Raw genomic sequence first — 24677 nt, 5'->3', positions numbered from 1 at the left:
CAACAAAAAGTAAGGCAATCTTATCCTAAAACCTACGACGGTGAACATTTCAATTTAATATGAAACGCATTACAAAGAAATGATAACTTATGCAAAAGCACCACCGACAAAAAAGTAACGACAATATTTCATTCAATCACCCAAAACTCCGAATAAATACCTTGCTTCCCCTCCTGCTCTTCCTTTCCCTCTTCCTCCTCTACACTATACAAAAAAAAAAACACCAGAGCAAGAGCACAGATATTGTGGAGTCTGCTACTAAAGATGCCTAATATTAATGCTAGAATCATAACCACCGTAAGGATATCAAAAATGATAAAAAAAAATGATACAATTGGAGATGACATGATTCATTTTTGTTTTTCTTAAAGGTTATACCTTTCAACCTCTTTTCCTTTCCTTTCCTCTCCATTGTTTTTCTTTATTTATTTCGCATCTTCTTTCAACCTATTCTTCGGAGCACTCTTCTTTCATTCGTCTTCCTCCTTTCCCACCCCTGTCTTTTTTTTTTTGATTCTCTGATTGCTTTCTTTTTGACTCTTTAATCTTCCTTGCATCCTTCTTTTTTACTCCCTTATCCTTTCATTTTGCCTACCTCTCACCCTCTCATCAATGCCCCCTGTTACCGCCTGCAAGAATACCAATATCAATCACAACAACAACACATCACCATCACCACACTACCATATCTGGGAATCATCGACACAGCATCCCCTCTTTAACTACCACTAGATCCATAGCTCACACCCCATCTCTCTCTACGGCTCCTCTCACTATTGTTGTCCCCACCACTACTGCTGCGGTTACCCACCCGCCGTTTCTCCAGCAGCGTGGCGCAGAGTAGCGGCACCGACTCAAGGGCGTCCGCCTCCTCCTCCGCGTGCCGCGCCAACACGGGTCTGCGCCGGCAGTAGTGCGTGTAGGCGGAGCGGAGCGAGAGGCCGACGGCGAGGGTCAAATACATGAGACCGGCGTTGCGGCAGGCGGCGGCCTTCTCGTCCAAATTCCACTCCCGCTCCACGGCGACGATCGCAAAAGACGCGATGCGGAGACGCATGAGCCACGCGATGAGGAACGCCGTCACTGCGGTGGTGTAGGCGAAGGCAATATACGCACAGACACCGCCGGACATATGGGGTAATAATTTTGTGTGTATTTGTGTGGGTGTTGACGTTCTCACCCACTTCCCTCACACCACAGAGAGAACGAGAGAGAAAGAAAGAAAGGGAGACTTAAAAAAAAAGTGTTTGACGAGAGGCTCAGTTACCCACTCTGTCAATCCCCCTGATATGAATAAAATTAAAATTGAGAGAGAGAAAGAAAAAAAAAAAAAGAAAAGTGCATAAGAGAATAAAAACCAGAAGAGTGGAATATAGGAACATAAAAAAAAAACAAATGATAAAATAAAATAGATAGAGATAGAAAGAGACTCATCGTCATCGATATACTGATTAGTCATATGTATCGGTTTCTTTTGTTTTTGCTTTGCTTTGCTTTTCATCCTTCATTGATACTATTGTTTCTGTTTCTTTTTCGCTATTTGCGCCGAGACAACATCATAACAGTGGGAGGTGAAGAGAATACAAAAACCAGAACGAATCCCAGACACCGAGTTACTACTGAAGGATATTTCCCAAACGAGTAACGGGGTGAATGTGAGAAACTGAGAATGAATCCCATCAACAGAACAGAAAGCATAAACGAAAAAAAAAAAAAACAGCACATAGTATAAAAAAACAAAGAGGAAAAAAAAAAAACAAGTTGGGCCTACTCACGCAAAGGAGTTTTAGTTTACAATGTTCTTTCTCAGAAATCCAGCAAAACAAGAACTTCCCAGAAGAGAAAAATAAAAGGCAAACCACAACTAAAACAACAATTACAAGAACAACAACGACAATAATAATAACAATCATAATAACAAGGGCAAAGGTAAGAAGAAGAAATAGACAAACAAGAAAAAAGGCAACTAGCGCCTCTCCAACTCCTCAACATCTGAATCACTGTCCTTGTAACCAAGAAGACCTTGCTGATCACGCGGCACAACTCTACGGCAGTTTTGGTGCGCATGAAACTGTAGTCTACAGAAAACCATTCGACATGGACCACGTAACAATTCCCATAAAGGTGATAATAACACCAGAACAAGAGCGAAAAAAAAGTATAAACCAGCACGCCGACACGCCATTGCTTTTAGCTTCAGATCCCATCCCCGCTCAACTGCTGGAATGCGAAATACCTCCAACTCTGTTGAGTCCATCATCCATGCAAAGAGAAACGCTAATATCATGTTAAGAGCACAAAAAGCTAACAGAACGGTCCTAAGCAATGAAAACGTACACCATAGGCGTGATTTAATGATCCGCATAAATTCTGCGTACATAACTAAAAAAAAAAAGAATTCTAAACTTCAATAAGATATTGGCACCTATTTTACTTTTTTTTTTTACAAAAAAAAAGAGAGAAAGCTATACACAGTTGAAGTCATAAACACAAAGCCAGTTTTTTTGTACACATATGTTTTCTTAAAATGCTTCAAAGAAAAAATGTGTTCATATATATATATATATATATATATATATATATATATATATATATACAGGTATATGTGCACATTGCAGAGAAAGAAATTCTTATATGTGTGGCTACACTAAAGTAAAGGTTTTTTTCTTATCAGCAAATGACACGAGTTACTCTACATCTAAGATCTGTGATCCACAGAAACGGTAGAAAGAGGGGACGGATATATATTCAGCCACATAGAAAACACCTCATCAATTTTTGTCAAACGATCTTTCACAAATAGACGCCATGCATTATCCTCTGAAGTAACATCAGATGATTGCGATGGAAAGGCACATATTTCTCTTTCTTCTTTTAAGGAGGAATCCGGAAGTTTTTCATTAACTTTTCCACCAAAAGACTCCATCGCCTCTACACGAAAACTAAGACCATTATCATCATTCCACTTCCCAAGACGTACAAGTTGAATTTCATCCCCAATTTCCAGTTCAATCGGTCCTGTTTCATACAATACATTGCCTACTCGAACTGAAAAGCACTGTGAGTTCCATTTTGATATCAACAAACTAGAAATTCGTCTATCGCTAGAAATCCGCAATGTTACTTCGGCAATTCTTTGCTCATCTCGCACTAATATGGCTTTATCACCGTCATTCCGTAGCCTAACTGCATCCCAGCCTCCAAAGCAGGCACGCAAAACGACGAAACCCTTTGAACTCTCATCTACCGTCCCACACCCTTTGACCATGGTGCTCACAAACACGGAAGGAAAGGTAAGAAAAAAAAAAAAACAAGAAATATCACAAATAACAATGAAACATGGCAGAATAAGAAAAAAAAAAGGGTAAACACAAGCATCTCCATGTTTTCAATGATATCTATTGCTTTTTTTTGCCGTCTTTTTTTTTCTTCTTCATTTCTGTTTCTCTTAAACAGAATCAAAACACGAAGAAAAACACAAGAAAAAAAAGGCTTTCAGCCTCACTGGTGTACATCGTCACGAAAGGTAGGGAACCCAATGCCCTCCATTGTCTCATATTACATGTAGTTTGCTCTTAGCGAATAGCTGTTCCGCAAGAATTATCCCCCTCCCACCAAGAAAAAAAAATCAAGAGGGGAGAAGAAGTGTTTAAGCATTTCTATCCTTTTTTTTCGCTTCTCTTCGCACACTCTTTCTCTCTAAAGAAATCATCGCGTTACAGAAAGGTGGTTAGACTTTACATTGGTCTTTTTCCTTCCACTAGATACCTGATCTACCGAAAGACTACCGCCCATAGCTCGGGCTTGCATTTCCTTTGCCTGATAGTGTTCTACTTGACTTCTGTAAAATCGTGATGATTGTGCCATTGGTGTGGGTTTAAATGGCAGAAGGGCACCAAATGGCTTAGGAATACTCAGTCCGTCATCAGGAATATAAGCATTTGGTCGTTGTTCTGCAGTCGTTATTAACGCTTTTGATGCTGCTGTAGCCTCGGCCTCTTTTTCCCTTCGGTGTCTTAAAATATCGGCATATCGACGTTTACTTTCTATTTCTCGTAGATATCGCTCTTCCGCTTCAGCAAAAGGTGCTTCACCTTGCTGCATATTACGTTCAGCTTCTTCTACTAAACATTCTAATCGTTGTACATCTTGTTTCAACTGAATAGCAGAAGCCTGAAAAACAGAGAGCTCAGAGACAGTTGCCATCATCTGTCGAGTTTTAGCCCGAATACTACTATGGTGAGAATTTACTTGTTTAGCAAGTGCTAATGTAAATTCACGTCCACCTTTTGCTTGCTCAGTAACTCGTGACGTAAGTTCTGTTACTTCTTCCAAAATAAGATCTTTTTCACGAATTCGTTCATTAATAGTATTTACCCTTTCTTCAAGTTCTAAACAACGTTTTTGCAAGTGAAGAAACTCATCTGAAGGTCCTTCTACTCCACTCCTTGCTACTGTAGAAACTCCTGGAATAGTTGTAGCAGCAGTATCATCACCCTCTTTTCCTTCCACTTCAGTAGGAAACTCTCTACCTGCTGTTTTTCTCGTAATAACTCTCCATCGGTAAGGATTTTTTGGATTAGTCAGATCATTTTCAAGTACTTCAATTTTCCATCGTTCATCGTCAATTTCATCTATTAGATTCTCCAACTGTGCTTCCAGCTCTTTTACTTTAGGAACAGTTTTCTGAACCACATCCACTTCACGGCGAAGATCAGCAAGCTTAATTTGTAAAGCACTTATTTCATCACGACGAGCATTGTCCATAAGAACCCCGTCACGAATAGCTTTTTCTTGTGCATTTACTCGAGCATATAATACACAAAGTTCATCATTTCGATCAAGAAGTTGTACTCCAGCATAGTTCCGACCCTCAATAACTTCACTATAGGTATTTTTCACATCTTCCATATCTTCTTCAAGGGAAGCAATTTGTTCATTTACGCGCCGCACTTCATTTTTAATATTTCGTTCTTCATCTGAAACTTTTTCTAAATTCTTTCGTTGTCTATTCTTATCCATACGAAGATTTTTACATATTTGACGAAGTTCTTGAACTTGTCGTTTTTTTCTTGTTAATTCTGTCTCTTTTAATGCAGATTCACGGCATAATACAGCTAATTCATTCTCAAGGATTGTTTTCTTTTCAGACATCTCTGTCATCTTTTGTGTAATAGCTTGAATTTGAGCTGCCTTGTGACTACGTTCACGTTTTATATTCTGAAACATTTCAGTAATAGAATTCAAACGATGTTCTAACTCATCTCGTCGTTTACGGACTTCATTTACATGCATCTCTTTCATTCGTAGTTCATCTTTTCCCATTTTGATACGACTATTCTCTCTTGCACAATCACGGTTAAGTTCTTGCCTTCGAAGTACTAGGGCTGCTGTTTCACGTCGTTTAATTTCCTCCTGTAGTGCCCTTCCACTAATCTCACTTTTTAATGCCATAATATCTTCTCGAACGGCCTCAGCTTTCGCAATAAAACCTTGTTCACGACTTTGCTCTCTCATGAAAGCGCGTGTTCGAAGTTCCATTACCCGCTCTCCATCTTCAAGTCGTTGTGCATTTCGCTTACGAACAGCTTGAAGACGTTCTATATTTTTATTTACTGCACCTATATTTTCTTTAATCTCTTGTTGCTCTTTTAAAATATCAGCAACGGTATGTTTTAATTCTGTATATGCCGCACTAATTTTCTCCATTTCACGATGTACATTTTCTACATTTCCTACTTCTGTTTCTCTGGCTATATGAGTGGTTTTAATAAGATGTTCTAGTTGTGCAATACGCTGCTGATATCCCTGACGAGCTTCTAGTTCCATCTCCAATGAAGTATTTAATGTATCAATTGTGACACGCTTAGAATCAATTTGAGCTTTTAATTTTCGCAAGTTAGCCTGAGCTTGTGTATAATCTGTACTTCGATTATTTTTTTTAAGTTCTAATTTTGCTATAATATCCATTTGAACTTGTAATTTTTCATCTAGAGCATTTACCTCAAGCTGTGCCGCTTGATAGCTCTTCTCAACAATTTCTCTTTGTTTCATAGCCCGTTCCGGTGCTTTTTCAACATTTGTTAACTGTTTTGTAGCATCTGCCATAATTTCATTCCAATTTCGCAATTTTTCTTTACATTCTGTTTCCTGTGCGAGTATTTCATCCCGCCTTGCCCCAATGGTCTGCAGCTCAGTCGTCATCTCTTCAATTTCCTTCCCCATGGCATTCATCTCCGCCTGAAGGGCCTCCATGCGGGGCCGCAGTCGCGCCTCCTCCGCGGCGAGGGCGTCTTCCCGCTCGAGCAGCATTGTCTGCTTCTTGCGGTCAAACTCAAGGGCCTCCACCTGCAGAATACTCTCCCGCTCCTGCGCCTCGGAGAGTTCACTCTCCGCCTCCATGAGGACCTTCTTGAGGCGCTGGATCTCCACATCGTCCTCCACCGCCACCGTCCCACGGGCCGTGATGCGCTCCTTCTCCGTGTCGAGCTCCTTCCGCAGCTGTCGAGCCCGTTTTAGAAGAAAGTTATCACGCTTGTAGACAGCCAGTACACGGTTGTGGAGTTCCTTGAACTTTTGCCTAAGATACTCCGCACGTTCTTCAATGATTCGTCCCTCCTCTACGAGTGTGTTGAGGACTAATACCGCGGAAGAATGGGATACATCGGTGGCATCGTCAAACAGCTGAACAGCATCAGTCATTGCAAACAAGGGTGCGGATTTTTTTTACTTGTCTTTCTTTCGCTCTTTTTTGTTTCTTTCTATCTCTCTCTCTCTCTATCTATCTATTTACCTCTTGCAAACAGAGAGAGACAGAGTGGTGGTGTTAAACAAATTATGTCAGTTCCAGGTACACACCCTATGAATACCAAAAAGGAAAAAATAAAAGGAAAAGGGAAAAGGAAAAGGGAAAAGGAAATCAGATAAAAATTAGAGTTAAATAACATAAACATAAAAAAAAAAGAACAAACGTTTAAAATTAAAACGTCAATACAGTTGATAAAAGTACGAGTTTATATTTTTAAAAAATAAATATTCTCGAAGAAACAGGGTCATATTGATGTAGAATTAAGAGCAACTATGACAACAAGGATAAGAAGCAAATGAAAAACATGCAAAGTAGTCATGCCGTAATTCATCTCTTATTACATGTTGGACGCTGCTTGCATAAAGTAAGAGACACATGAAAAGGAAGTCCCTTTCCCAATTCCAATGTTCCTGCAGCACCAATCCTATTCTCATTCAAGTTTAAAAAGAAATTTGGTGGTCTTTGTGATGATGTTTCTTGAAAAGTAACATTATTTGTATCAACTGATACATCTGGATGAGGACGTTGCCGCAGTAATGGAGCAATCCAGACGGCACCACTATCATCCAATGAAATACCCTTCAAAATCAAGGCACGAATTTTATTATTCTGAGATAATGCATTAAGAAGAAATAATGCTCCTTGGTTACCGATTCGACGATTGTAACTTAAATCCAAGACTTCAAGAACTGTTGCTGCCTCACTTGATGATTGGTTATTACGAAGATTTAATAAATCAGTAAGTGCTGCTACATCATCTTTAGCCATATCATTACGAGACAAATCAAGCAAACGTAGTGTACTCCGGTGGTGATACAATTTTGGAAAAAAGAGATGAAGTCCAGTAGGAAGATCACATCCAATTTGAAGGCGAAGATGACGTAAGGGATTTTTCATGTAGGAAGCATCAAAATATGATGCAGCTCGCTTACACTCACCGGGACCAAAACGACATTTAACCACTTCAAGAAAGTCCGATCGTGGTAAAGCATGCATGATCCTGTAAATGGGGTCAGAAGTAGGTGATTTCTCGGTTTGAAAATCTGGCCCCTGTATACCTTTCACAGAAACACTATCATTCACAAAACTTGAAACCGAATCAGAAATTTCTGCTATAACAGATGTAACACCAGTAACAAGATCACTAGTAGCAATAGGGGTGGTAGTAGTAGTAGTATTAGTAATACTCTCACCTCCTTTAAGGGACTCTACAGTCTCATTTCCTAAAGGGGGTTGTAGCCGTTTTCTACCATTCTTGGGCTTACTATTCTTTCCTGCTTGATGTTCACTCTTTTTCGCCTGTCTCACTGTACCCATCACCGCACAATGACGTTCAAAAAAGTTTTTTCCCCTCACCTACAGAGGGAATAAGTCTACAAAAAGAAATAAGAATAAAACCAGAGTAACAGTCCATAAATTTGGAGAGAGAGAGAGAGAAAGAGAAAGAAAGGTGGAAAAAAAGATAGATAGAGTCGAAATTAAAAAAGGGTAAAAAAATTCTTTTGAAAATATAATATCCAAACAAAAAAATAAATAAATAAATATGCAAGAAACCATATTTACCATATGTTTCCGTTCTTGTTGCTTTTCTTTTTTTTTTTTTCGACGCTCAATCCTTGCAACTCATTTCTGTTGTTGCTTCTGTGATTACTTACGATATAACTGTCGTTATGCTTGACCTACTCTGTCACTGCCTTGCAGCGTGATATGGGTGAACCACTGATACCTTGCGAATAGAGGTTACTATTGTTAAAGCCTCATCTATCCATGGCATACCATTGCCAGTGGCACTATCTTTTTTGTTATTAACACCGCTGCTGCCACCACCACCACCACCACTATTATTACTACTAGTACCACCTCCACTACGTACGACATCAGAAAGAGGGAACTGTTGATTTCTCTGATAAGATACATTAACTGACCATACAGAAACAGCACCATCAGTGTGGGCAGTAATGAAACGCGTCCCATTAGTGTTCCATGAGAGTTGTGTAACCTCCTCCATGGAAACACTTGCCTTTGCCATTAAGATGAGTTGGTTCCCTGCTGAAGTTTGTACGCCGCTGCTCAATGAAGGACGCTTAAAAAAGAAAAGAGAGACTTGGTAAGAGAAAACTGCAGCAAGTATAAGAAAACTTCTACCTGCACTTGGTGACCATGAAACCTGTCGAAGACATCTTCCACGACCTGGAATAGATTCCGAGGCATATGCTACATCCCCAATACATTTTCCACTAGCAGTAACGTTTAAAACACGGAAAACACCTTCTTCATCACCTACTACAAGCAAAGTTCCAGTTTCATCCCATCCCAAGCAAGTATATCCTTTAATAGTTCGACTTCTAGTGTTTAATGGTCTTGACAAAGTATCGTTACCTCCTTCCTGGGAGTACGTACTTAAAGGGGACCAAAAACTGCCTTCATTTGCTGTAGCTTGTGAAAAGATAGTAACCTTTCCCTTCGCAGATAAGCACGCCATAGTAAAATGAAGAGAAAATGAGACTGATATGCAATCCTGAACAGTCAACACCTCATCTAAAGACCAATTACCATGGGCTTGACGATAGAGTCGTACCTGTTTTCCTCGACAAACACAGGCCAAATACATCCCATACTGCCATGGTGCCCAAGCTAGGTAGGTACAGGGATAACGTAAGTGTTCAATTAAGACAACAGAACTTGCAGGGTCCCATTTTAAATGTTCTTCTTCAGTTAATAAAACATTCTCAAATGGTATGTTACGGGTTGACATTACAAATACTTCATTTTTTGAAGTTGAAATAGCCAGTAGTTTTCCGTGGTTGTTGTGTTCCATAGCAATAATTACTGTATCATGTGCGGTAAAGTGAAAGAGAGGACGCATAAAATTTGATGAGCAACAACCAGTTGACGATGCGGAAACAAATGATCCATTTATTAATCTTCCTGCTGATTTTCTATTAGGCAAAACCGAAGGTGTATGCACTAGTGTCATTGGCAAAGCTGTAGAATCATGGGAAACGCTATTAGTTATCATTATTATTTTTATTTTCTCAGTTCTAGTCGTTTCTTTTTTTTTTGCTGTTGCTGCTATTGTTGTTCCTTAGTAAAGGGAAAAGAAAAGAAATAAAAAAGAGGGGTTTCCAAGAAAGTAGAGAAAATAATAAGTAGACCGTCACTCCACCAAAAGAAGAAGAACGAAAAAACAACTTACAAAATGTCAATATTTTCTCAAGCATACATACATACATACACACACAAAAATAAAAAAAAGGAAAAAGATAAAGATAAGAAAAGAAAACAACGGAATGAAGGCAGACTCACAAAGAAAGAGGTAAGAAAGTGAAGCATCACCATAACTAGCAACAACAAAAGCACAAGTCATCAACGCATACGAAAAAAAAAAGGAAAAGAAGAGAATCAACAGCAAAAATTGGAATTCTCTCATCCATCCTTAGAGAAGCATAAACTGATAAGTGGATCAAGAAGGAATATGAATACAGGCACATATATATATATATATATATATATATATGCGTGTATGGGTGAGAGAGATAGAGAGAAAAAAAAAAGATGGAAAAAAGGAAAAAAGAGAAGAAAAAAATAAATGAAAACGAAGAAAGCACCTGATCGGGACAAATTAACCATACCAGAAGTTAAGACGCAAAACTGAGCAGGAGAAAACAAAAGAGAAGCAAAATCGTACGTCTTACTAAGTCCCTCTTTTATTCTTCTTAGCGTGGTGGTCTTTCTTCAGACAACTCTTTTTTACGTTGATCGTTTCTTTTCCCTTTTTTTTTTCGCAGAGAAGAACATAATATTTTGTGCTGTCAAAGAAATAGAGTAAAGGTTGTCATTTTTTCTTTACTCGGTTCTCTTCGCTGCTCTTGCCTCCGCTTCATTTATGTAATTCTTCAGCTTCCTTAACTAGCTCTCTTTCCAGCCCGTGGAGACTCATAAAATCAAGAGAAACATTCTCCTGACGCTCTACCTAACTCTGTATCTCCACCATACTCGCTTTCATTTCTGTATTTGACGTGATAGTGTATTTTTTTTTTCTTATGTTTTCACATTTTTTTTCTGCAGTCTTGCTTCAAAGTTTGTCATGTTTCACTATATTATATATTTCCTGCTTACATTTTTTTAATGCTTGTTTTTTCTTCTTCCTTGCGAAGCTTTGTGGGACTTCCATGCGTAGAGATAGGAAGAAATGGGATGTCATACATCGTAAACTCATCATCTTCTTCGCACCAAATGTCCGTACAACCACCCTTTTATGCCTTTTTTGTTCTTGTTCTTGTTATTATTATTAGTTAGTGAGTTATTATTATTATTATTATTATTATTATTATTATTATTATTATTATTATTTGCCGCCAAATTCACCTTCCCGACGATATCACATCCTGTATTGTCTACAACGGAATGACAAGGAGACTTACAAGCCCAAACAACTCTCACAGACCCTTTAATGATATACAAAACGTGGAAAAAAAAAAAGAAAGCAAATAGTAACAAGCTCTCTAGTTTCCCTTCTGCTTAACTAATTCTTTTCATCTTGTTTTCTTTTTTCTTGCTTTCCTTTGTTCTTCTAGACGCCCTTAATCTCCCACTTTCCCTGCTTTTCCTTTCCTCTTCATATTGCTCTTATCGCTCATTTCCGTTTTGCTGTCCTTGTTTTTCCCCCCTCTCGCAGTTGCTATTTTGCTTCAGTTTACTCAGCAGATGCTTTCATGTCACAATATACATATATATATATATATATATATATATATATTCACACACGTACACATACACACAGAGTTATATTCACACTTCCTTCTGATCGTTTCCCTCCATCTGTTTTTTTTTTTATTTACCTCACCCATTTGTACTTTGTAGATATGTACCTCCCCTTCTTTTTTTTCACGTAATAAATTCAGTCATATACATAGAGACGTGTGAGGAAAATAGGGATAAAATAAAAACACATCGAAAGAACAAAAAATAGGAGAAGGAAACAAAGAAACCCAGGAAGAAGAATGGAGACAACACGATGCAAACGATGAAGAAAGAAAAACAAAATTAAAAGGTTAAAAATAATGGAAAAAAAAAAACAAGAACAGCAACTAAACAAATATAAAAACAACCAACATAAAGAACGTCAAACAAACAAACAAAAAAAAAGAGATATATATATAAATAATACATTCACTAAGTTCCTATGCGTTCTTTGCGAGAAGAAGAAGCAGCGCTTTCAGGACGCCAATCACTCGTATTTGACCCTTTGGCCTTTATATTGATGTAGACACATGTTACGTTGTCGGTACTCCCTTGTCGCAAAGCCTCTTGGCATAATCTATCGGTAATATCTTGAGCTGGCACATCCTCCGCAGCAAGTTGGGAACAAAACTGAACAACTCTATCATAAGACATGACATCCCACAGGCCATCGCATCCAATAATAAGAAACTCATCCTCATCTGTCAGCTTTGTCGATCGGGTTTCTGCATCGGCAATGACACCGGAGGGTTTTCCATCCGTGTACTCATCCAACTTGAAGCCGGCATCGCCAATAGCACGAGTAATACCCAAACTGAGCACCTGTGGATTGAATTTTGGGTGACCCACACGGTTACTGATAATCCTGCCGCCACACGCCTTCACACGTTCTTCTTCCGCTTCATTGCAGTGTAGACTGTGTTTCGTGGATAACAATAGAGGAGACCCTGCACGACACAATACTATCTCAGTATCACCGACATTTCCAGTCACTAGTGTGTCATCGACAATCATAGCAATTGCGCAGGTGCTGCCAGACTCGATCTTTTCGTTTGCGCACTTTGTGAGGAATGCTCTTTCAGCTGTGGCTATCCCAGCTCGTATGGCCTGTTCAGGGCTAGTCATGACATCCGGTCGACTAAGAATAAATGTGTGTAAGTTGTCGCGGAGAAACTCTGCGCATTGCGTGCCACCATGGCCATCATACACACCAAAGAAGGGAATGGTCTCAGCAACCATCGCATGTTGATCTTCCATTGTTTTTCGAGACCCCTGCTCCGATGCCACTCCGTATTCAAAAATACGCCACACAGACTGCGTAAAGCGAGGAGATTGATGAGACACCACAGTTGACGTGGCGGTCTCTTTTCTGTCATTCTTGTCTTTGCTCATCCTCGACACGTTCCTCAGAACTATCACTAATACTAACACTAATATTGTTGCCACACACACTATTACCTTGTGGTGTTCCTCTACAGGCGGCACCACAGTTTTCAGAAAGCAACACTACGATTATCTTTCTTTCCAAACAAAACACACAGACTCAAATGAAGGAAAAACAAATAAACAGAGAAAGTATGGAGAAAGTAAAAATTGAAAAGGGGAAAAAAATGGATAAGCGAAAATCGATGAAAAAAGCGAAAATTCAGCAATTGCACATACCTCTAGGGTACTTAATTCATTTTTTCTCCTTTATCTACATTGTGTATTATTATTATTATTATTATTATTATTATTATTATTATTATTATTATTAATTATCTCCACTTTTTCACATCAATACCTACAAAAAAGTCCTATCTACACTCAGTTTTCGAGACCCCATACCCAGCAAAACTGTAAAATGTCCTTTAAGCAAAGTTTTGTTCACCTCAACAGGCACTAGATACACACACTCACACTCACTTACCTCCTTGTACTTCAATTTAGAACACGTGAAAATAAAATATGTACAGAATATACCGCTCAATTCGGTTTTGTCCCATAACGCTAGAAATGGGAAAAGAAAAAAACGAAACGAGGTTTTTGCTCAATGCATCCGATATCACAATTTAACTTATATCTTCCCAGAAATCATAAATCTGTATCAAAAAAAAACCAGAATTTTATAAAATCATTCTATGATACAAGAGGTTGTTGTAAGTTCGTGTGGTAACACTACTTTATGGTCGTGCTGCCGTTAGTTACCTCTGTGTTAGGTGTAATACGGGAATCAAAGGATAGCAACAACAACAAAAAAAAAAAAAAAACGCTATTTTTCAACGCAATATCCTATCTTCAAAGAAACCGCAATAAGTTCACGAATAAAAAAAAATAGAGTAGATAAATAAAACTCTCTTTCGTTTAATGATATAACCTAGAAGGATATTGCTTCAAGATTTTTCACCAAAAAAAAAAAAACATCTTTAGAACCGTTAACATATTGTTCTATTAAAAAATAAAAAGAGGGAAAACACCTCTTGTAATCTGTTCTAGCAAAAAGCACTTGACGTAATAGGTTTTTAAAATTCTCCAATCCCACACACCCCGCTTCATTGCAGTGTAGACTGTGTTTCGTGGATAACAATAGAGGAGACCCTGCACGACACAATACTATCTCAGTATCACCGACATTTCCAGTCACTAGTGTGTCATCGACAATCATAGCGATTGCGCAGGTGCTGCCAGACTCGATCTTTTCGTTTGCGCACTTTGTGAGGAATGCTCTTTCAGCTGTGGCTATCCCAGCTCGTATGGCCTGTTCAGGGCTAGTCATGACATCCGGTCGACTAAGAATAAATGTGTGTAAGTTGTCGCGGAGAAACTCTGCGCATTGCGTGCCACCATGGCCATCATACACACCAAAGAAGGGAATGGTCTCAGCAACCATCGCATGTTGATCTTCCATTGTTTTTCGAGACCCCTGCTCCGATGCCACTCCGTATTTAGGAATGAAAATGTAGGAATCAAGTTGGACATCAATGACATTATCAAAGGAAAACAGAGAGAGAGAGAGAGAGAAGAATCGTGAGAAATACAAAGCCATGCGAATTTAGGGACCACTTATTCACACCACCGATCATTCGAGTTGGTAGATTAACATGCCCAACATCATTCTAGTGATCAGCAAAAAAAATTAGCAGTGTCGCCCCACCCTGAGAAACCCTATTATCATTCGGTAACACTTCACCGGTTTTCCTATACTTTTCATTGTATCCCACATTTGCAAGAAAAAAAAAAATAAAGGAAGTAATAGAAAGATTTACAGAAAGGTGTAACCACTGAGACTTGGTTAACAGCAGCTGAAGGAATAGAGAATGTCAACGTTCCAAGTAAAACCAAACCATCAAATACGCCACGTATACTCACATTAAAATCTTTGAGTGGGGACAATTATCCTCACTTTTTTTTCAAGGGAAGACTTATTAACGTTTCCTTCTCTCTCACTTCAAATAGCAAGACATTGGAAACATACGGACCGACTAATTTGTCCTTTGCCTCTCTCTCTCTCTCTCTCTCTCTCTCTTGTATCCTCAGCTAGGTAGTAACCAAATTGTTTTTTCGTTCTAACACATCAAGAGCCCATGAAATAACAGAGCCTTCAACAAAATTCATCCCCACGTCCAGCTCCTCCCAGGAACTAAGAAAAAAAGGCATAACCAATTTTTCTTCCAACTCACTGGGAAACAACAATATGAGATTATGAAGAGTTGACGCAGTGATAGACTCAGCTATCATGCCTTTATAAGAGAAGGCAAATTTAAAACCGATGATATGCATAAGATATACCCATTCATTAAAGAACCTTTCAGGAACTGTTCGCGAAAAATGCTTTGCTTGAGCCATCAGTGGTGCCTTTCCAGAACGGAATATATCGATAAAGGTACGACCTCTGTGTTTTTTAGAAGAATGCAAGTGATCTCCTTCAGTTTTATCATTTTCAGATGCAATAACCAACTCTGCCTGATGATGTACACAAAAATCACGTGATTGTCGAATCGTCTGACTCATCACGCTAAGTGTCTTCTGTAATGTTTGAGTTTCATTGATTGTGGGTGAATTTGAACGCAAAACAAATATAAATTCGACCAGCAGACATAAGTAAGGTATAAGGAGTAACTGTTCAGGTACGTTTGATATAGATAATGAAAATCCCGCCAATATTATTGGAAATACTCTTTCGGTTATATCTTCTAAGCAATATAAAGCGAGAACCAAGTATGCTCTACGTATCGCTTTGGAACAAAGAAAACAATCTTGCTGCAACCCACAACGATTTGTTGTAGAGAAAAGTTGAGGAATAACACCATCTGCAAGACAAGTTATAACAGTATTAATAACGATAGTTTTTGCTTCTCCCCCCATACTAGCACCAATATCAACTGTAGATGTTGTTACCGCAAGTGTTTGATGCAATTCAGTCCAACTCGTCGTTCTCTTAAAGTGAATAACATCAACATATCCTATTTGTGTTAATTCATGACACAACCTCTCTATCCATGGTTCTCGGGATACACCTATATGATTCTGAGGAATATAACTGCCTTGAGGTTTAAGATCTACACATAGTCGTAGAATCACATCTACAAGTCCTTCTTGAACATGTTGTAATGATAGCGTAGTTGTGCAAATTGATGTAAAAGTTTCACATGCAAGATTTAAAAGGTGAGGATGTTTATAGCAGGCAAGAAACATACTTTTGATATTTAAAAATGTAAGTAACTTGTAGTCAACGCAATCAAAGTTCTTTTCTTCTTCAACTGGCACATGCATAAGAAGACTAGATATAACTGGCCTTAGAATTTCCCCAAAGAGAGAATCTTGTATGTCAGTAGTGAAAGCGATTGCATATTGTCCTATAAGAGACCATAAAGAGCATATAACATGTGCTCTAACTCTCACAGAAGGATGAATTAAAGTAATAGGGAACATTTCTTCTAATAGTGACATCCACAAATCGTAGTTTGTTTTTACATTAAGACCAGTAGATTTCTCTAAATTTCGATTTGAAGTAATAGGAGCCAATGATAACGTAACTCGTGGTATGCCAATCATAAACTGTGATGCACTTGCTTCACTATCGGCATCTTTAAATCGACTTGCCCATTGAGAAACAGTATTGGCATCACGTACATCGGTTGGAGGAGGTTCTAATCCAAATTGAAGCCAATGTCCACATGCTTTTAGATATGAAGTACTAAGTAATGCAATTCTTTCATCAACATTATTACATGCAAATGACTTTAAACAAAAAACTAAATCACTAAAACAATCCTTCATAAGGACAACATGTGAAGTAATTATGTTTTCACAAACATCCCATGCAGGGTTGACTACCTCAGGAATCACAGCACTATGACTCAAAATAGAAAATACAACATTCCATCCACTCGCCAAATGACTAGCACGGAAATCTATAAGTTCTGCTATTGTCCCAATTACTTTTTGCCGAATTTTAACATCTTGATTCAACATAAGAATAGCTTCAAATGGGATAAGTACTTCTTTCTGAAATGAATAATTCAAAAGTTCTTCGCGTATAAGATATGTAAGTGCAACAATTCGAAGTCCTCCCAAAGCCAAACTAGCAATATCAAAGGGCATTGAACCAGCTAGAGTAAACACTTTACTAGCATTATTCCATAAGTCTCTCCACTGCATTCTTGAACTAAATGAAGCACAAACTTTGACAAAGTCAAACAATTTAGTCAGAGAAAAAGAACGTGAGCATTTCAGCTCTTTTTCACATACAGAAGCTAAAGCATTTGACATAAAAACTTGTGTTTGTGGTGGATATTCTGTAGCATCAAATAAACGATCAAGCCATACATCTACAGAGCATACACTCCTCAGAGTACCTAAAATCATGGCACGCCTTTTAACACAGTTCTTATCAAATGAAGGAGGAACTTCAAGATTTCCAAACCATGTATCTGGAGGAGGTTGGGTCCCTTTAGCTAATAATGTATTACTTCGTTGTCTTTTCCACATCCCCTCTATACCATTAGAAATCAAATCTAATAATGATACCCCAGTGTAAGCTATACACCAACTCCTTGTGGTAAGTGAAGATCCATTAAGCAAAAATAAGTTTAATAATGTTGCAAGTAACTCAATTCTTGGTCTTGTTATCACATTTGATAAGGTAACCTTAGACTTTGATTGCTGAGAAACTTTTACAACATTCTCAAGTTGAGTTAAAATAAACAATCGCTCAATAAGGTCCTCAGCGTGAGAAATATTACCAAGAACACAACATACGCGAACTGTGTTAACTACACCTCGAAGAAGATTATCAAAGTAATCACGATTTTGACAATTTTCAAGAAACACAAGTGTGATATCAAGACTTCCTTGAGCATTTTGAGGAGAAACAACAGTCTCTGCAAGAGCAATAAAATTTTCAAACGCATACACAAGAGTTTTAACTATATAATCAACAGTAACTGACCACATTGGAATTGCATTTTCAATTTTGGTAGCTTCAACAAAACCTGAGTTTAGAGCATCAGTAGTATCAAGGGCTTCAATAACATCTTTTAAAGCAGCACGAAGTTCAGCTTGATAAACTTCCTCTTGTTTTCGCTGAACAGTATTAAAAAGTACATTACCTGCCACATCTAATGGTATCATAACAGTATCAGTTATAGCTCTAGCAACAGGAGCAAAGTGTTTTAAAATAGGAAAAGACTCTAGTCTACCTGAAGATATTCTATTAGCTGATCGATTCCTATTTCCAATACTATCCATACTACGACGAGCATTCAAAGTACTATGCACATATTTTGAAGGACGAAGTTTAATTTCACTTGAGACTATTCTTTCGTATATTCCTTTTAACAAATTAGTATCCACATCATTTCCTTCGTCAATACCTCTATTATTACGAATAAAACCATCAAGTGTCATCTTATTTTTCACATGGGGGCTATGAGCATCAGTATTTAACATACATATTGAAAATGATAAAATGAATGCTGTGTTTGCCGAACGAAAATCGGTAGGATTCTCTTTACAATACTGTGCTGCAAAAAGTTCCATGGTCTTGTCAACAACCTCAGCTTCTCCAAGAAGTTTAAATCCTCCTAAAAATAGCCTAAGAGCTACATCAAGAGTCATTCCTGAAAAAGAGTGTTGCTCAATCCATTTCACAAAAATCATACGCAATTTAGGTTTACGAAGACTTTTAGCAAACAAATCACCAAGCACCAACTTATCTATATAATCTTCCTTTTCTTTCAAAAAAACTGCAATTGCACTAGCCTTCTCCTCTAGTATCTCTTCAACACCTTCAGAAGGGGGTTTTTCATAATTCAATTTACCACCAAAATGTAGAAAGGTCTCAGCACTGTCATTAACACCTTTTTTTTGTACAGATTCCGCTATATGTGTTTTTTTATCACCAATACTTGGTATAAGGAGTGGTTCGTTTACCAGGAAATCTATAGCACCTATACAATCTCTTGTCTCATTCAAAAGGTAAAGAAACTTACGAAATGCTTCCTTTGTACGAATTGCCTGAATGAATTGATCATTTTCATTTTCTGTACTCATAGAAGGGGCTACATCCCCTTGAGTTTCATCATTTTTATCTGTATTATTCATTGATTCAGAAATAACAGAAGAATCCATAAAATTTTCTGGTTGAGGAAATGATGATTTCTGGTCACACTCAAACCTTTCAATCCATTGACGATTTGAATAAGAAACTAGCAAAAGAGTAGTCAAGGCACTTCTTTGAAGAGTTTCAGGAATTGAATAATCCAAGATAATTTTCTCAAAACTAGAATCATTTCGATCATGTAAATCAGAGCTCCTTAAAGGAGATGGAATAGATAATGCTACCAAATATCCTATCATTTGTTCATAAAGACTCTGAGAACGTGCATTACAGTCATAATTCAAAAAAAGAGAAAGTAGGTTTTGTGGTTCTTCAATATAACGTCTGAAAGCTTCTACGACAAGGGACTTTTGAGTTAAAGAGCTTGTTTTAGACTCTAAAACTCGGAAAAACAAATGTCGAAAGATTGTCTCTGTTTCATTTACCATAAGTTGTCCAAATGTAATTGAGCATGTTAGTAAAGCATTAACTGATAATCTAAACGCATCCAAATCCTTTAATAACGCAGCACTCAGAGCAGAAGGAATTACTGAAGATTTCAAAGATGTTAATATAACTTTTGAGTTCCTAAAAACTGGACCACCATTCACAATTAGATGAAGATTAAGCCCTAATGCAGTAAGTAAAACAACAGATGATTCACCAGATGAACTAATGATTCCAACAGAATTTCCTTGTTGGTTAGCTGATGATTGAGTTAACACTGAAGACTTTGTAAGTCCAGAAGAATACTCCAACAATCTAGCAGCATCAGCTTGAAAATTCCCTTCACTTTTTTTACTACCTACAAAAGGTCCTCCATTCATTTCTATTGTTTCGTGTTCTACTGCTTTTGATAGTGCTTTGGCAATGTGATTCAAAGCAGACTTTACTTCTTCCATTAAAGGTTGAATAACATGATTTCTCTTTAATATACCAAATAACTGTTCAACTATTTGTAATAGTAGATCGCCAGAAACGGCAAGAAGCTGATCACTACAATTATCACGTGCTTTTTCATAGAATGATGCTCTACCGCGCATAGGAACTGCTGAGGCTTGGAGAGCCGTAACCAGGGAAAATAAAACTTTTTCATTCACTTCTTTACTTTGAATACGTCTTGAAACAGCCAAAACACCTTCTACTACTGTAATAAAAAGATTTACTTTTTCATTAATTGGTATCGTCTCTGTGGTATCAGAACGCGTTGATCCCTTTCCACTACCTAAAATTTTTGAGAAAAAATCACCGGCTCCACTGGCTGAGATATCTGGTACATTTACTTCAGGTGCCATAACCATAACCCTAGTTGGGATTAAACCAGAATTAAGAAGAATAGTAGCAAACTCAAGAGAGGCAACTAGACTCTTGCTTGAGAATCTATTCTCACAGTTTCCTAGAAGGGCTAATCGACACGCAAATCCTAAACGAATTAGTTCCACTTCCCCTAATTCCATCAAAGCAGGCTTTTCTTCACCCTGGGAAGATTTGGTACTTCCTTCATCTTTTTTTTTTTTTTGCCCACCTCTTACAGTCATAATGACTCCTTCAAGATCCTTCACAGCTTGATTAAGCAAAGATCGGCTCTTTGGACTTTTTTCTCCATTCAGCACTTTCCCGCAGGCGTCAGCTACATCCGCATACATCCAAGACATCCTACTTTACGAAGGACAGCAAAATGGGAAAAAAAAAACGAAAAAGAAATGGAAAAATAGATAGAAAACAAAAACACAGAAAATTCTTAAAAATAAAAACAGCAACCAAACCCAAGGTACACATTCCGCCCCTAAAACTCCCAGAAGAAAAAAAAAAAAACACATTAAAAAAAGAAACAAAGAAACGAGGAGAATCGCGCCAACACGGACCAAGCAAATAGGAGCCCACCCCGTCGCGTGGCGAAATTCACCGAAGATAACCCCAAGAAAGACGTGGCCCTCGTCGAAAAAAAAAAAAATAAAAAAATAAATAATAAAACAAAGAAAGAAGGACCTGACACGTCAGGGGCGAGGCCTTCCTTTTATTTCCGACGGTCTGGGGGTGGGTGGGGGTGTTTCCTTCCCCTCCTTTTTCCGGGACGAGGGCCCGCCCCTCCGGCAAAGGCCCGCGCAGGCTTTTTTTTTGTTTGCTTCCAGGGGGGTTCTGGCGCCTCAGACGGGTTATTGCTTTCCCTCGTGGGTATTTTTTGCTTTGTGGTTGGCGGCATTGGGTGGCTGGGGTTGTGGGTTGTTGGCTTGGTTTGGGGGTTTCTCTCGTGCTGTTATTTTCGGGGTGGTGGGGCGGGCGTTGCGGTCTTGTGCTGGTTTCCTGTGGCGCGGGTGTTTGTGATGTTTTTCTTTTTGGTTTTTGTTAATATATCTGCTTTTTCAAATATTGCTGGGTTTGTCTTTTTTTTTATTTCTTTTTGAAGCGGTAGGTAATTGTGTGTGTGTTTTTTTTTTTTTTTTTGGGGGGGGGGGGGGGGGGGGGGGGAGCTCTTTATTTCCTTTTCTTCCAATTCTCTTTTACCTTTTATTTTTTAAGCGTAGAAGAGGTGAGTTATTCCAAAGTCGAAGGAGAAAAGAAGAAAATAAAGTAAAAAAAAAAAAGAGACAAAAGCTCATAACGTCTACCGAATTTCCACAAGGGCAAATGATGGATTATAAGAAAAAAGTCGATGAGCTTACGGATTTGTGTGATCAGTTGAGAGAACAACTTGCTACAAAGGAACTTAATGAGTATGAACAAGAAGCGCTCATCAGGGATTTGAAAAGTCAACTTAAAGAGATGGATGATTTAGAAGAAAAGCTATCCTTGGCCAATCGAAATGCAAGACTCCTTGAGGAAGAAAACAACGATCTTCTGATGCAACTAAAATCAGGTGACGTGGGAACTATCAACCCATCGGCAACCCGTCCAGAGGCAATGAAACTAATAGAGGAAAACAACCGATATCAGACTGAAAATCAGGAACTTCGTACATCTGTGATTAAGGCGCATCAACGTGAACAACAACTTGATCAGAAATGTAAGGCTCTTATTGAATTACAAGAAAAAAATGAGAGTCAATTATCGTTTTTAAAGAAACGAAATAGCGAAATTGAGGAGCGTTTGCGTGAAGAGCAAAATCAATTTACGCTGGCTAAAGAATCCTGGGAAACTGAAAAAGCGCGATATTTGCAAGATTATGAAGAATTACTTTCATCAGTACAACGTCTTGATGGAGCTACACAGCAACGAGAAACTCGTGACACTAAAGATCGTGGAAATGAAAGAAATCTTCAGCAAGAACTTCTTAAAGAAGATATTGCTGAACTTGAGAAAAAATTGCGTCTTTCAGAGGAACGTTTTCGTGCAAAAGAACGAGAGTGGCGACAAATTGAAAAATCACTTCAAAATGAAATAGATGTACTCAAAGTTAAAGATCAAGATGGTAAAGAAGTTTATCGTGTATTTCAAGATCAATTGGACTCTTTCAAGCAAGAGGTAACGGCTTTTCGAGGAGAACGACGACCAAGTCGTGCAATCATGAGTCTGCCGATGGAAGAATTATCTGTGGATGAAGTTAATGATGAAATGAGTACAGTTGAAGCCGATCTGAAGTCAAAAGAAGGAAAAATTGAAGCACTTGAAACAATGAATCAAACTTTGAACAAGAAATACTTGGATTCAACCTATGAGAATGAAAGACTACGAGAAGAAATTGAGCATTTACAGGACATAAATTCTCACCTTGAGGATCGAGCGAATGGACTTGAGGTTCGCGTTAAAGAACTTGAAGTGCTGTTAGTATCTGTACCAAAAGGATCTGTTCTTCCTAAAATTGTTAAACTGGAAAGAGAAAGAAATAATGAAATTTTTGATGATGAAGATAAAAAAATGATTTTAGAAGAAAATAAAGAATTACGTGAAATTTTATTTAAGTATGAGGATGATATTTCCCAGTTAAAAGCTGGACATGAACAACAAATTGCCCTTTATCAATCTCGTCAAAATGAACAACAATTACAAATTGTTGAACTTCTACGACAAAATGATATTATGAAGCAACTTGTATCTGGTCGTAATTCCGGAAGGGTTTCAAATGCTGAACGATTACAAGAACGACAGGAAATGTTATGGAAGGAAAATGAAAGGAATTTAAGAAACAAGAGTGCTTTTGAACCTATTATTATTGATAAACTATCAAAGGATAAAATTGACTGTGTAGAAGATATTATGAAACTTCTTGAAGCTGCATGGTCAAACGAAGAAGAGATAAAAAGACAACTGCAAAAGTTTTCTTCTCAACAATCTACAGATACTTCATCAATAATTGGGAATGGTGATCAAAGTGCAAAAGAGGAAGAATTACGTCGACGTGTCCGATTTCTTGACGAGAGGGATGAAGAACGTCAAAGAGAAATGCATCGATATCAAGCTGAAAAAGACCGACTTAACGACCTAATTGGTTCTTTGCAACGAGATAATAAGTTGAAGGAAAATAAAATTCAAAATCTTCAAGATCGTCTTGATATTTTAGAAAAATATCTAAAAGATCCTGAACGAATTCTCGGAAAAGATCAAGAAAAACCTAAGCAAAATGAGATGGAAAAACGAATGAAAATGCTTGAGGCAGCTGTTGCACAGAAAGAATTGGATATCAATGGTCTTTCAAAATCAAAGGATAAAAAACTTCAAGAATTGAATGATCAACTGGCTAATTTGAGGAATGCGAATGATGGATTATGGAAACAACTTCTTGCACTTCAAGATGGAAAACAAGAACCTTCAAAACGTCCATCAAGTGGTCGTACATCAAGAACTCCACGTGGTAGTGCCAATCGCCGTTCTATGGAGCATCTGGTTTATTCTCAACCGTCTACTCAAATGTCTGAAGAAAGGAGAAGGACTGTGGTGGCAGATGGGGCCCATCTTGCTGTTACTATTGTGGAACTTTCAGATGTTATGAGAAATGGAAAACCTATTACTGAACCTGGATATATTATTATAAAAGTTAAATCAGTAAAAGAAAAATACAAGACCTCTGTTAAAGAGTTAGCATCTGTAATACGATTTGATGAGACCTTTGTCTTTTACCTTGCTCAACCTGATGAAGATGTGATTACTCTTCATGTTTTTTATAGATCTAAGAACAGTTCACGCGAATACCATATTGGTGATGCATCTTTTACAATGGCTACTTTGCATCGTGGCGTTCCTCGACAACGTATTGCTATTGTTGCTCAAAATCCTGGGACTAAGGATGCACAAAGGGCAGCTCAGGTTGAGGTTATCATGCAGAGTGACGATTTTGGTAAACTGACTGTTCCTACTGAAGCAGAAATTGAAGATGAAAAACTACGATTCAGTGAGCTTTTAAAGAGAGTTGAGGTAACTGCTCCAGAGAATCTTCATTGTGTTGATGTTCTGATGGCAACCAATGCTGGACAATAAATGATATTTTCATATTATTTGAATTTCTTGTTGGGATGTCTTAGGAAAGGAAAAAAAAAACAGAAGGGCAGATGAACAAAGCTATAATGGCGGAAAAGAGTTTATATTTACTCTCCTTCGTACCTTTCCTTTTCT

General features: G+C 38.0%; 10 protein-coding genes across 10 annotated transcripts; 1 reads left to right on the top strand and 9 right to left on the bottom strand.

Annotated features, from left to right (window-relative positions):
* Window positions 1-718: 718 nt before the first annotated feature.
* Window positions 719-1132, bottom strand: LSM04_002363 (uncharacterized protein; the record flags this gene model as incomplete). The annotated part of the gene is made up of 1 exon (XM_067332902.1): window positions 719-1132. The coding sequence occupies one exon, from the start codon at window positions 1130-1132 to the stop codon at window positions 719-721; it is 414 nt and encodes a 137-aa protein (XP_067185604.1).
* An 834-nt stretch (window positions 1133-1966) lies between these two features.
* LSM04_008787 (uncharacterized protein) lies at window positions 1967-2380 on the bottom strand (the record flags this gene model as incomplete). Its single annotated transcript, XM_067332901.1, has 1 exon — window positions 1967-2380. One exon carries the CDS (start codon window positions 2378-2380, stop codon window positions 1967-1969), a length of 414 nt encoding a protein of 137 aa, XP_067185882.1.
* A 318-nt stretch (window positions 2381-2698) lies between these two features.
* Window positions 2699-3268, bottom strand: LSM04_002088 (uncharacterized protein; the record flags this gene model as incomplete). The annotated part of the gene is made up of 1 exon (XM_067332898.1): window positions 2699-3268. The coding sequence occupies one exon, from the start codon at window positions 3266-3268 to the stop codon at window positions 2699-2701; it is 570 nt and encodes a 189-aa protein (XP_067185591.1).
* A 440-nt stretch (window positions 3269-3708) lies between these two features.
* Window positions 3709-6702, bottom strand: LSM04_008224 (uncharacterized protein; the record flags this gene model as incomplete). The annotated part of the gene is made up of 1 exon (XM_067332897.1): window positions 3709-6702. The coding sequence occupies one exon, from the start codon at window positions 6700-6702 to the stop codon at window positions 3709-3711; it is 2994 nt and encodes a 997-aa protein (XP_067185849.1).
* A 433-nt stretch (window positions 6703-7135) lies between these two features.
* On the bottom strand, window positions 7136-8125 carry LSM04_004449 (uncharacterized protein; the record flags this gene model as incomplete). Its single annotated transcript, XM_067332896.1, has 1 exon — window positions 7136-8125. One exon carries the CDS (start codon window positions 8123-8125, stop codon window positions 7136-7138), a length of 990 nt encoding a protein of 329 aa, XP_067185689.1.
* A 370-nt stretch (window positions 8126-8495) lies between these two features.
* LSM04_007010 (uncharacterized protein) lies at window positions 8496-9827 on the bottom strand (the record flags this gene model as incomplete). The annotated part of the gene is made up of 1 exon (XM_067332895.1): window positions 8496-9827. The coding sequence occupies one exon, from the start codon at window positions 9825-9827 to the stop codon at window positions 8496-8498; it is 1332 nt and encodes a 443-aa protein (XP_067185793.1).
* A 2156-nt stretch (window positions 9828-11983) lies between these two features.
* Window positions 11984-12943, bottom strand: LSM04_006651 (PPM-type phosphatase domain; the record flags this gene model as incomplete). Its single annotated transcript, XM_067332894.1, has 1 exon — window positions 11984-12943. The coding sequence occupies one exon, from the start codon at window positions 12941-12943 to the stop codon at window positions 11984-11986; it is 960 nt and encodes a 319-aa protein (XP_067185774.1).
* A 964-nt stretch (window positions 12944-13907) lies between these two features.
* LSM04_000474 (PPM-type phosphatase domain) lies at window positions 13908-14438 on the bottom strand (the record flags this gene model as incomplete). Its single annotated transcript, XM_067332893.1, has 1 exon — window positions 13908-14438. The coding sequence occupies one exon, from the start codon at window positions 14436-14438 to the stop codon at window positions 13908-13910; it is 531 nt and encodes a 176-aa protein (XP_067185507.1).
* A 629-nt stretch (window positions 14439-15067) lies between these two features.
* LSM04_007201 (Guanine nucleotide exchange factor) lies at window positions 15068-20785 on the bottom strand (the record flags this gene model as incomplete). Its single annotated transcript, XM_067332892.1, has 1 exon — window positions 15068-20785. One exon carries the CDS (start codon window positions 20783-20785, stop codon window positions 15068-15070), a length of 5718 nt encoding a protein of 1905 aa, XP_067185805.1.
* Window positions 20786-21761: 976 nt separating this feature from the next.
* On the top strand, window positions 21762-24542 carry LSM04_000704 (C2 domain; the record flags this gene model as incomplete). The annotated part of the gene is made up of 1 exon (XM_067332891.1): window positions 21762-24542. The coding sequence occupies one exon, from the start codon at window positions 21762-21764 to the stop codon at window positions 24540-24542; it is 2781 nt and encodes a 926-aa protein (XP_067185518.1).
* Window positions 24543-24677: the final 135 nt, after the last annotated feature.

This window comes from Trypanosoma melophagium (assembly GCF_022059095.1).
Source record: "Trypanosoma melophagium isolate St. Kilda chromosome Unknown ctg9segment0, whole genome shotgun sequence".
NCBI classification, from domain to species: Eukaryota; Euglenozoa; class Kinetoplastea; order Trypanosomatida; family Trypanosomatidae; genus Trypanosoma; species Trypanosoma melophagium.
Note: the sequence above shows the minus strand (reverse complement) of the source record. Positions and strands in the feature narration are given on the sequence as shown.